Source organism: Aptenodytes forsteri, unplaced genomic scaffold, assembly GCF_000699145.1.
Source record: "Aptenodytes forsteri isolate BGI_AS27 unplaced genomic scaffold, ASM69914v1 Scaffold61, whole genome shotgun sequence".
Taxonomy (NCBI): Eukaryota; Metazoa; Chordata; class Aves; order Sphenisciformes; family Spheniscidae; genus Aptenodytes; species Aptenodytes forsteri.
Window position 1 is genome coordinate 3,659,839 of NW_008794443.1, and position 12,263 is coordinate 3,672,101.

General features: G+C 38.7%; 1 protein-coding gene across 1 annotated transcript in view; it reads left to right on the forward strand.

Annotated features, from left to right (window-relative positions):
- The first annotated feature begins 7,028 nt into the window (after window positions 1-7,028).
- Window positions 7,029-12,263, forward strand: part of CLSTN1 (calsyntenin 1) — a 33,165-nt gene continuing 27,930 nt past the window's right edge. The window contains exons 1-3 of the mRNA XM_009289783.1: window positions 7,029-7,174; window positions 7,828-7,886; window positions 9,473-9,595. Coding sequence (XP_009288058.1) covers window positions 7,029-7,174; window positions 7,828-7,886; window positions 9,473-9,595 — 328 coding nt within the window. The remainder of the gene's footprint in view (window positions 7,175-7,827; window positions 7,887-9,472; window positions 9,596-12,263) is intronic.

Below are 12,263 nucleotides of genomic sequence, written 5' to 3' on the forward strand. Positions count from 1 at the left end.
CCGTCCTGAACCGTCTGCCCGCTGGAAAGGCCGCGCTCTTGAGGGCTTGGAAAGGCATCTGCGTTCGCCGGGCAGAGCCGTGACGGGGTTCGGGCTCGTGGGAGAGCCTCGACGGCCAGCGGAGTGGGAAGGGAGAATAAAACACCTCGGCGAGCCCCTGGGGAGCCTAGCCTTCAGGCTTGCGTAAAGGATAGTCGTTTGGCCGCTAGCGAGAACAGATAGCTTTGCTAAACCTTAAGCGATACGGCATTTTTAAACACTGGCCTTGTGGCTATTGATTGATCTTGTGGAGTAAAAGTATACGCATTGCAGGTCTCCTTCTGAGCAGATTTCAGTAAGAGGCTTGCAAACGCTTCCTTACCTGAAGGTTACCCCTTGAATTGAGAATGCCATTTCTGCACGATTTAGCTGATCGTATGATGAGATTTGAGATCTTGCATTTAATTTGGATGGAGATTAGAAGTGTGGCTTTAAAATGGCTTGCGAATACATTGAAGGGAAGTTCTTGATCTGAAACAAAACCGACTCGTTAAGGACGCATCTTGCTGCAATTTCCCTACATAGGATCAAGAAGCTGCTGCTGTAGTAAAGTCTGTTAACCGTTTAGATAGCGGCCATAATTTACCTGCACAGGATCTCTTAAGCACAACCTATTCGCTGGTATTCTTGGAACCATGACATTTAATGCCTACCACACCAATACAGAAGCACAATTTCATTGCGCCGCTAGGCTTTTCCATCATTTGAAATTATGAATAAAAATGAAGCTCAAAATCCCTTTTCAAAGAAAGCTCATACGTACTTGGAAATGAATGGCAAATTTAGGTAGCATTACGTAGGACAGCCCTGTTAGCTCGTCTGCAGTTTGTTAGAGGCTGTACTTGTTTTCAGTCTAATCTACAGAGCTGCTGAACTGCAGGTCCTGATCTGTTAAACTTCGTCACACATAACTGAGTTACGGTAGGAGGTCTGGTTTGGCGTAGTATGTGCAGTTGCCTTAGTCCTCACGATATTTTGGCTGCTTTAGGTAGGCCTGTTAATAATGTTACATGAAGATGCATTTAACGACAGGTAAGCTCTGGAGAACACCTGGAAAGCTGCTAGGGCAACTCACTTTCATTTCCCTGTTGTTACGAGAAACATTTGTTTGGAAGCATTTATGGTAAACTTTCAGTTTTGTGCTGTATTTTCAGTTCCATTTTTTCCAAGTACAGCTTCATTTTTTTTCATCTGTGACTTTAGAAGTCCTTGTTACTGAGGTTGCTATGAATTATTTTAAGTGGTGAAAACTGAATTGTGCTTGGTTCAGTAATGTGCAGAAACGGACTGGAAAGGCTACACCGGAGTGGTGAGTTCCGTTCTCCAGTCCTGCGTATTCCGGTGGTTGGAACAGCGGAGTGAAAAGTGGTTTCTTTTGTGACGATGGAAAGAAACCAAAATAGCCTTTGGGGGATGTGATCTTACACAAAAGTTAGGTGTGAGCTAGCTGACCTACCATCCTCCTTGTAGTTCTTTTAAGAGGTGCAAAGAATGGTTCCAGGTTCTGAAGAGGCGTGTTCCTGTCCAGCTGATGCAAAACTCTTAATTTAACTGAATTTATCTTCTAATTGGTCAAATTGACCCAAATATTTCTGAGCTTGTTGGACTAATGTTGCAGTGGAAGAGCAGTAGTTAGCAGTGCATTCAAATAGCGTTTGTCCAAGTGAAGCAATTGGATATTTATCAACAGAGCTGAATGGGGAGTGGAATGGAGTGACTTTTCAGACAAGAAGGCAGTGAGTGCATCTAATGGCTGCTTCTTCCATAGTTACTGACCAGGTAGAGCGATACACCTCTGTTGCCTTGGACCCCTTCTAACTTACTGTCATTTAGAAAGGGTATGGATCAAAATAATACCATCTTGAGGAAGCTTTGCTGATCTGTGATTATTTCAGGAAGTTATCTGGTGCTATGAATGTCTTAAATCCAAACCACAAACCACTTTCTCACTACCACGGTCTTACTGCAGATGTTTCTTTGGCACAGTAACAGCCTTTATAGTATAGGGCTGGTGGCTAGGTTTCTGCCTCCTTTTTAGAGGCAAGGAAATTTAAGACTACGCTAAAGGATTATGAAGAGACAATTTGGCTATTTATGGGGGCTGTTGGTTTTTTTCCTCTAAGGATTTATGAAAGTAAGAGACTGCTGAGAAGAGACAAAATTAACGAGTGCTAGACCTTTCTGTGATGCATAATGCTTGGGAAAGCATAATATACAGCCATGTGTTCAGATGCAAACAATTTTCATCTCTTTTTCTATATTGTATAAAATAATACACTGCTGTGGAAATTGAAATGGAGGAGAGATGGTCTGGGCAAGCATAGTTTACTTTGTGTGTTTGGAATACTGTTGTGCCAGTTGCCTTCTCCCATATTATTAGGCTGCAGGTTGTGCTGTCTGTGCCAAGTTATCAGGAAATTATATTAATAGAAACTTTTCTAGACTTCTAAATGTATCTTTGGTTTGAGTTTTTCATGCTTCTGCAGACTTGAAATCAACAGTTTCAGATTATTACAAAGAGGTTTTTTTAAGGAGAAGGACAGAAGCTGGGATCACAGACTTCTGTTTCTCATGGAAGTTCGAAGGCTTGAAAGTTTCAGGCCACAGGACAGCATAAAGTGAACATCTCATCTCAAACAGATTAAACTAGAATTCTGGTATTCTGGGTAAAGCAGCATTTTCTGCCATGAAAATCTAAGTATCTGATAGCTTAGTGGCTTGTGGCTATGAAACTGCTCTGAAGCGGAGAAAAAACTTCTGTAGTCATTGACATTTTCTGAACAAAAGCACTTTTACCATTTTCCTGAGCCTTATCTCTCATTCTATTTAGTTGTATTCAGAGAAGTCTCTCTGAAATTTTGTTTATGATATTAAGGGGCATACATCTTCTATCATTATCGTTATTGTCAAAAGACAGAAGCGATAACTCAAAATGTGGGAGAGTTTAGTAAATCGGAAGCCTTGGTCTTAAATAAATCTTGTTTTGCACTCTAATTTATTTGATTTGCACTGATTGACTCACATTGGCTTCAGTAGGGACTAAACCTCCTTAGGAGCCTTTAGAAAGGATTATTAGAAACCTCAGTGCCTTTGAAGAACTGTCTGTCCTTTGTTTATCGTGTTAGGTCTCATCTCACTTGCTTTGTATTCAGATTGAAAACAAGTTGCTGCTACTGCTCCTCGTTGGTTTCCCTGTTTTTAAATGGAGTCAACAAGCAGAGCCAGAAGTGCTGGCTATACTGCGATGGTGTTTGCTCTATTTGTAAATAAGATTCCCTTTCAAGGAGTGAAGTTTATAACTATGATAACAGTTAGAAAGTAAGTGATTTCCACTCTTACGCTATAATCAGAAACACTTAAGAGAACACGTATTAAATGAAAGTTTACAGTTAGAGGCTTATGTTTCCTATTTTAGCGTTCTGTTTAGTTTAAAACATTTTCAGTTTCACTCAAAAATTAAGGCTTTGTTGCCTTAATCCTATTTAGACTGTTTTGTGATGGGATATTTTTGTTTGCTGTTTCCCCTGCCAGGCTTTTATCCAAATTGAAATTTGGTCAGTATATCCTCTGTCTAAGGTCTTTGGCACTCTGAACATTTCTTCCGCTGCAGTTGTGGGTAATAAAAATTGCAACTAGTTTCTAATCAGCCATTTGCACGTACCTTAGTTTCAGGCTTATAGCAAAACTTCCATGTATCTTTGTACAAATAAAATCAGATTTAGGCAACTGGTTCCTGTACAATGGGAAACTCCCTGTAAGTGGTGATAAACCAGAGATTTTTTCATAGGTAAAGTATAATTTAATAAAACCTGTTGAATTCCTACAGCCATTAGTTTGAATATGGTGTTTGGAGAATTAGTGTTAATTGTACAGGCTCAAACTGTAGGCACCTGAAAATTTATAAATATTACCTCGTGCTCCCAACGTATGACAGTTGAGCTTCCAGAGCACAAGTTACAAGTGCTCCTTAAATGTTGCAAAGAATCCAAGATAGAGATCTGAAATTGTGGGATGAATTTCAACCACTTGGTTTTCCTTCCTTTCCAGGAACCGTAGAGGTTAATGTTAGTGGATGCCCACACCTTTAGACCCAGTCCCTCTCCTAGTGCAGATTCATCCCCCTATATTTTGTTACTGCCTACCGTTTTGTGTCCCAGTAATAGAAATTGTGGTTTGTCGTGGAAACCCATACTATAGATAAGAAAAGTTCCATGCCCCCCTATACTTTGTTACTGCCTACCGTTTTCGTGTCCCAGTAATAGAAATTGTGGTTTGTCGTGGAAACCCATACTATAGATAAGAAAAGTTCCATGCTATCAAGGAACTCAGCACTTGAGCAAAACTTGTGTGGTTTTATCCCATTCTTTGTACCTGGTTGTAAGATGATGATTTTTAATAAAATCCTAGATATGAGAAGACCCAATTAAATAAATAAAATAAATCTTTTCATTACCACTGATATATTTCAAGTTGTTTATATACAAAGTTAATCCTCACCCTTTTCTAATAGGAGATAGAGGCACAGCTGTGACTTGCAGGCTGGTGAGTCTAGGGCAGGAACAGAACACACATTATAATCAGGCCGTGCTACACCCTTTCTTATTAAACTTTGCTTTCAGGGTGGAGAAGGCATATTTTATTGTCTAGATCTTTACTCCTTGGCTGAGCTGTATTTTTCTGTGGTTGTGTACTACACCAACTTGTTCTTCTAATGATATTGATTGAAATTTCATCAGAACAGTACTAAATTATGAATATTCAAGGTAAGGCATGCTTTAGAGTTTTTACTGTCTCACTGAAAGACATACTTGTATTCTCTTACATCAAGAGGAAGACAATTAAGAAAAAGATGTACAATGATCAAAATTTTTGTCAGACCTTCAGGACAGGAGTAAATGACTCTTTACTCAGTTCACTGAGTGCAGCTCATTTGAATTGACAGACTATAATATTTTTTTATGCAATCTCTTTTTTTCATGAAGTCTCAAGGGTGGATTTTAGAAATTAGTATTTTGTTTTTATCTACTATCACTAGGTTGAGCATCTAGCTTTCAAACTCTTAGTACTTGTTACTGAGTTTATTCAACGTGTTTCACCAGTTAATTCTTAAGAATTTGTTTTGACATAAATCATCTTGCTGTAGTTCTAAAGGTCTGTAGAGTAGCTGAACAACACTATATATTAGAAGTAGTTATCCAGAAGAAAAAATATTTTTAGCTACAGTCCTTTCTGGTTGAGGTGTGTCTAAATCTTCAGCTGGGGAGGTGCCAGATCCCATTTAAGTCAAATGAACTTCTGACCACTTGTAAGGAGGAAGGTAATGGAAGTCCTCAGGACTTTGATAAGTACATTTAATTTTAATATGTTTGCATCCAAATACTAGAACTGAATTAATTCTGATTGTCTGAAGATTATAGCTTTTGATTAAAGTTTCCACATTAGCCCTAAACCCCATTGCCCTGCCTACATGCTCATTTACATTCATTCATTCTTTTAAACAGCAGGAAAAAGTTGCTGCTATTTGATCTGATGGATTGCATTCTGCAGCATCAGCCGTTGCACTTGGTGAAGCATCCTTTCTTTAAGGTACCTTCCTTTTCTGCAGAGCAGTCAGTCAGTATTAGTAAAAGCAGGTCTGTTCAGTTTCGTGAGAAGCTGAGCACATTTACCTAGAGCGAATGGTATTTTAAAAACCAGTCTTGAAGGCACACATCGCATCAGGCACCAATTCCCTTTCCTCCTATAGCTTAGCGGCAATGATCTTCAGATAAACCAAGTTAGACAGGTGGCTTGTGCTCGCCTTGCAGATGCGTGTTCGGTCATTGCTTGGCAGCAGTAAGGGCTCTAGCATGAGCTTTACAATTCAATTTGCTGCCTGGAAAAAGAGGTATACTTCGCTGTCTTTTAAACTTTTTTGGCCGCTGAAAACTAAGTAGAAGTCAGCTTGCTGTGCTGTGCCAGGGTAGCTTCCCCCACTTGACTAGATTAAATGCTACTTGGGATTTACAACAGATTCCAGTTGAGGCGCTTACAAATAGTGTGAATATTGTATTTCAAGGAAACCAGTGTAGTTTATCCCAGTTAAATGGCAAGAGATTAACAGCTCAGGGCACTTTGTTAGCGTCAAGCTTGGAATAGGCCGACTGCTTTGGTTTGAAATTAACAGTCTGGCTTTGAACAACTTTCTCTGTAGATTTCAGGAGTTTTGTAACAATGAAAGAGGAAAAAAATGTGGAAGGATAGTTTTCAGTCCAACATTTAATAATATTTAAGCCAACTGAGATCAGAATAATACCTGGTTCAATTTCGCAGTTGGTTGAAGGGAAGCAGTAATGTATTGCTCATAAGCTGTGCCTCGTATTTCAAATGATAGCTTGAGAATTTCTTACAGTATGTGGCTATGCTAGAGTCAGTCGATCACAAATATGGATAACGGGCCTTTCCTGGATATTCAGCAGTAAGTTTGGTGTTTTAAAATCCAGTGATGTTTAGCCTTCATAAACACAAAGGGATTTAAGCTTTATGTTTTAAAATCTGGTGATGTTTTAGCCTTCCTAAACACAAAGGGGTTTAAGCTTTATGATTTTATTGTCTACAGCACAATAAAAGGACATGACTTTGCTTTTAACTGGGCCTGTTGTTTGAAGGTTCACTAGACTCTGCAGATGCTTAGCATACTCATAATTCTGTTCATATGTGGTTACAGTACTTCAAGCTTTTATAGAACTGTCTACCCTACAGTAGTGGGATTTACTGTAGGTTGCTAAATTAGGAGAAGGTTTCTCAATGCTTAAAAAAAATTTTGTAATCTACATTCAGAAGCATTAGAATGGAGATGGAATTTTTTCTGGCAGAGATCTGTTCTAGTATTTTATACTAGGTCCTTGCGAAGACTAAGATGAACGGATGACAGGACTCCGATATGTTCCGTTGAGGTGTAGCTGTATTAGTGAAACACTTTTCTTTAGAGCAGGTTTGAATTGAGAGCCATGTTCCAATTGGAGACTCCCACTTCAGCAGTTATTGGCGCCTTCCCTCTGAGGGAGGAACGATGTGTTAGTCCCTTTGAGCACGACGACGTTTGTTTTCAAACGCCAAGTTCCTTGGAGGGTGCTGCAGCAGTGTGCTTCTCTGGGTAAATAGGACAATGTGGCTGACATTTAGCTGGCTATTTGGTATGCTGAATATTGAAAGCATGCCCATGTGAGTGTATTGAGGCAATAAAGATAGTGTTGCCTTATTGAGTAAAACCACATGGCGGTAATTAAACACTGTTTGCATTAAAATAGTTTGTTGTGAGTTTTCTCTTGCTCCATTATTATGTATGAAGATATTATATCCTGTGTAGCAGTTTGTTGCTGCTAACTAGTAAAAGATTGCAGATGAAAGCATATTGCAAGAGTGTTATGGTTTCCTGTATGAATTAAATTAAAACCTACCTCTAGGTTTAATCATTTAAGTGTCCTTTTATCACCGTTTTTTTAATTCCCCTGGGTAAGCATATGACAGACATCATGAATCCATTTTAGTTTGTTGGAGAGGCAGGATTCAAAAGTCTAGGTTAGCCTTACATCTCTGCCTCTTTTGACAATCTGCTTATATTAATTCTTTAGAGAGGTGAAATAGCAGAACTCAACTGGGTAGTAGTGTTCTAGCTGTGGTATATACTTCGCTGTGATTGCACAGGCGTTTATTTCAGAAGTTGTAAGTACTTGATCTCCTGAAAGACCAAAATCTGGGTGATGTCACCTATTGAATGCTGTTTGGTATGTTTGTTATAACCTCTAGCGAAGCATTTCTTACATTTGACTATACATCATTTGCTGAAGATGACTTGGTTTTGTACGGTAAGGAGCAGCTTTCAGGCCCTCTAGGTGAATGTTTTCCATAGGTTCTAAGCAGCTAGATACGTACAACCTTCCAGAATTAGATCTGGGAAAATATTATTAATTTAAAAAGCAAGAGTATGTGGTAGCCTAAGAGGTTTTTTGAAGTAGCAGATATACATTGCCCAAAACAATTTAAGTGAAACTGATACATGCAGAATCTCAGCATGAAGAGAGCTAGACCAAGAGAAACAATATATTCCACTGTCAAGAAGAATTAGTTGTTACACCACGTATACTGGTTCTGTGCACTACGAGCTGTATTTATCTTTATGTTATGCTCTCCAAATACTTAATAATCAAGGCGCTGTCACATTGGATTGTCATGTAGTATAGTAGATGATAACCTGGTAGATAACATACGATTTTGTCTCGCATCTTTCGTGATGTACTAGAAAAAACTATTTTTGCAAGCTGACAAGGAAAGATACTGCATCTCTGTGCAGCAGAGGAAGAAGACCAGTCATCTTAAATGGGCTCAAGAGATCGGTTTACAGATTCTTCCATGCAGAATTGAAGAATGCTTTTATGGGCGATCTTTTGGTGGAGTTTCTCAGTCTCTTAAAGCAGCTACTAAATAAGTGATATAAAAAGTAGTCAGTATTTTACTCAGATTTCAAGGCATTCTATTAGAAGACAGAAAAGGTCTGAGATTTTGGTTCCTTCTGCCAGTAGTGTTTGAAATCTGTGTTAGGCATATGTTGGATTAAAGAGTACAAAGTACAAGTCCTCCAAACCCAGAAGGGCCTGGAACGCTTGCGTTGCGTCCCTGCAGCCGGGGTGTGGGACTGCGAAGCTGGTGTCGTGCCCTTTTCGATTGCCTCGCCCCTCTCTCCCTTTCTTCCATTGTGCATAGTTCCCCAGCTTCAGCAGAACTCCTGGAGCCCTCCTTTACCTGGGATGCCATATAAATGACTGGTAAAACTGATACTAAAGGTTCTAGGTAGAGATCTTATACTGGGACAGAAATGTCTGTCACTCCCTGTTTGTTTCCTCGGCAAGTGTCCTTAGGCCTCGTGTAGAAATGTTAAGTTTGATCTCTTTTTCACCTGTTCTCTAATGAAAAACCCCGTACAAGACAAAATGCTGAAACTAGAAAAAGCCTCTATGTTCTGAAGAGTAGTCCACCATCTGGGTCCCAAGTTGGAGAGAAGTAGAGTGTCAGTAAACCCTTGTGTTTCATGTTGGCCAGTCTTTTTTCATCTGGTGCTGAATAGAGGGGTTTCTGCTGTCACGCTTGGCACTGATGACAGCAGCTCCCCATCACTGTTAGAAGGTTTTTGAATTGCACTTCAGGGGCATCTTAAATCCCAGCGTAGTTAAGAGACTAATTTAGACTCTCTGAGTTACTTTTGGAAAGCCTACAGGGACACTGAACTCCTCTGAACATACTTAGCCAGGGTTTTGTCTCAAATTTTTTAATTTAGTAAAATGCCGATTCAGATTTAGAAAAATGAAAGAGGAAACTGTTGAAATTCAGTACTGTAAAGCATTTTTTAAAGAAGTCAGTTTCAAATGTTTTGACTTTGTATTTGTTTTCCTTTCAGTTAACAAGCATAAGCCATGGATTGAAACAACCTATCATGGTATAGTTACAGAAAATGACAACACGGTGCTCTTGGACCCCCCTTTAATAGCCCTGGACAAAGACGCACCTCTGCGTTTTGCAGGTAAGGAATTCATCCGCATTTCTTTTTTAAGAAGCGGAAATGCTTTCTTGATGACAAATGCTGTGTGTTTAGTGTGTTTTCCCTGACAGTAGCATAACGTTTCAAAGCTTTTAGACCCTAGGAAGTGTTTGTGCATGGACCAGAGTTTTATTTTGTATTTACAGCTGTAAATATACAGCTGTATCCAAATATCCAAACCAGGGAATACTCTATATTGCAGATATTTCATGCTTCTTTCAATTTTATGTGTATATGTTAATTTTTCTGATTATTGTTGGGGGGGGGGCATAGTGTCTAACCTTCTTCTTAGTCCTCTGGATTCCACATTTCACAGCATTCAGTCTGGGAGTTCCGAAACAATTATTTCTTACCGTTCTGAAGAGAGCTTTTGGTTTTCATAGTGTTTTTGATTTGTGTCTTAATAGACTGAAAACAGTAATTAGTAGAATTGAGATTGCGTTTCTTCTGTGTGGTATTTGGACTTCCTGTAGAAATCTAGCCTTCCTGTGATAAGCTTGCTTAACAGTTTGAGGTATTCTAAAAAATGGACGGCCTCTTCTACCTGAAGAAAAGGCTTTTTCTCCTCTAACAAAGAATATAGAGAATGATACACAAGCCATTTGAAAAATGTAAGCTAATTCTTCGCTTTCAACATAGGACTGACAGATGACAGTTTTCTTACAAACTTCCGCGGTAGTTTTTTTCTGGAAACTACTGTTTGAGAATATTATATTCATTAATTGGATGCAGTATTATGGACAGTACATTTTTAGTTTGACAAAGTATTAGAAAACTGTGTTGGAAGAATACCATCTGGCATCTGCAGGTATTTAAATTAGTCATAGTGGATAATACAAGCTTAAATTAGATACTTGCAGAAGCTTACTTGGTTAAGTAAAATTTTAGAGTTAAGAATCCTAGTAAAATACCTAGAGGATGTGACATTAGCCATTTTGGGGAACATTGCTTAGCCTGGCTTCCAGGAGGAAGTGATAGAAAAAGAGAGCGATTAAATTACCAGCCATTTGAAATGTTCGGCATGCTAACTGCATTGTGTGCTACAGTATTATGCAACTCGGTCACAGTTTCTTAAAGTGGTACTGAACGTAACGGTTTTGTTGCATTGTCATAAGGCTGCAATTATCTCCAAGGCTGCCTTACAAATTCAGGGAGTTCAGAGATGATGGTAAACCTCTGAAATTCAAACTTTCTCATTTATTGGATACACATGGCAGAGGCTCTTCAGTGATCTTAACTGGAAATAAAACTGCTGTCTATGAACAAAAAAACCTTTTCATTTTCAAATGAAGATGCTTGTGTTGGGATACACAAAATCTGTTAAGTAAAAAGAGGTATAGGAAGGCTGACTTGCGTAGTTGGTGATTAGGAGAACATGAATCATCTCTCGCAGTTCTTAAGTGCTTTAAATGTAGGCGCTGGTAGTTTGACAGCATTGAACAGATTTTGAAAATGGCAATTTTATACCTCTTGGTGGATAGTAAAGTTTTCTTGAGTGCTGGATATTGCAAAGCTTTAAGAAAGTACTGGCAGAATATCTCCAAATATATTTTCAAATTTGCAGAGGAAAATCCAATGTCAAAGCATCATTTCAAATGAGACTGCTTTTCCATTGTGTTGATCTAAATTGTATAAACCTGCTTTCATTTAATGAACATTTTTACCTACTGGAAGTTGGTTTTATTAAATGTTTGTATAAACATTATCTATTTTGGTTTTCAAAAACTAACAATTCTTCAGCAGCAGCAGTAGAACAATGGATTTAAAATAGTTATCTTGACTTCTGAGTATAGCACGCTAACGTTGTAAAGAAATTTTCCTCGATATGACTCTGTTGGATTTGAATTGCGTAAATTTTGAATGACTGTGCTATGGGAATCTATAAAAGTGTTTGTCTGCCATTAAATGGAACAATACTTGAATCTGTCTTTGAGGAGACCGAGTGTGGGAGTGGTGTTGAATCAGCATTATCAGTTCTAGTTGGTGGTGCTGTAGTCATGTCCTAGAACGGAGAATAGCATTGTTATTGTCCAGCAGCATCTATGTGGGTGTTTAAGTGTGAGAAGCCCATTAGATCAGTGACATGTTTTCACAGCAAAACAAAGCATTTTCAGGATTAAATGGCTGTTTCAGCCCTAACTGGTATATTCCTACTTATAAATCAAATTTATTCATGCTTCAAAAGATTGGATATTTTAATTAACTGTGCCTCCTAGCTGAGCTGTGAAACTTCTGAACTCTCTGCAGGTTTAAAATATTTTAAATAGAGCTTTTTGCTTTATTTCAATTTTGAGCATGTCGAAACATCTTGAAACTAGTTCATTTAAATGCTTTGTAGTACATGAACTGTGGGGCAAGTAAAAGTAATATTTTATTGCTTTGCTCGCTCCATGCTATGGGTAGGATCTTAAAATTCAGGTACGCAGAAATCAGTAGGGTTATGTAGACATTTATTTCTAGGGTAATTTCTGTGGTTTTACATCTGAAACGACACACTTTTGAAAACAGAGTTTGAATATCATAGAATCATAGAATAGTTTGGGTTGGAAGGGACCTCTAAAGGTCATCTAGTCCAAGCCCCCTGCCGTGGGCAGGGACATCTTCAACTAGATCAGGTTGCTCAGAGCCCCGTCCAACCTGACCTGGAATG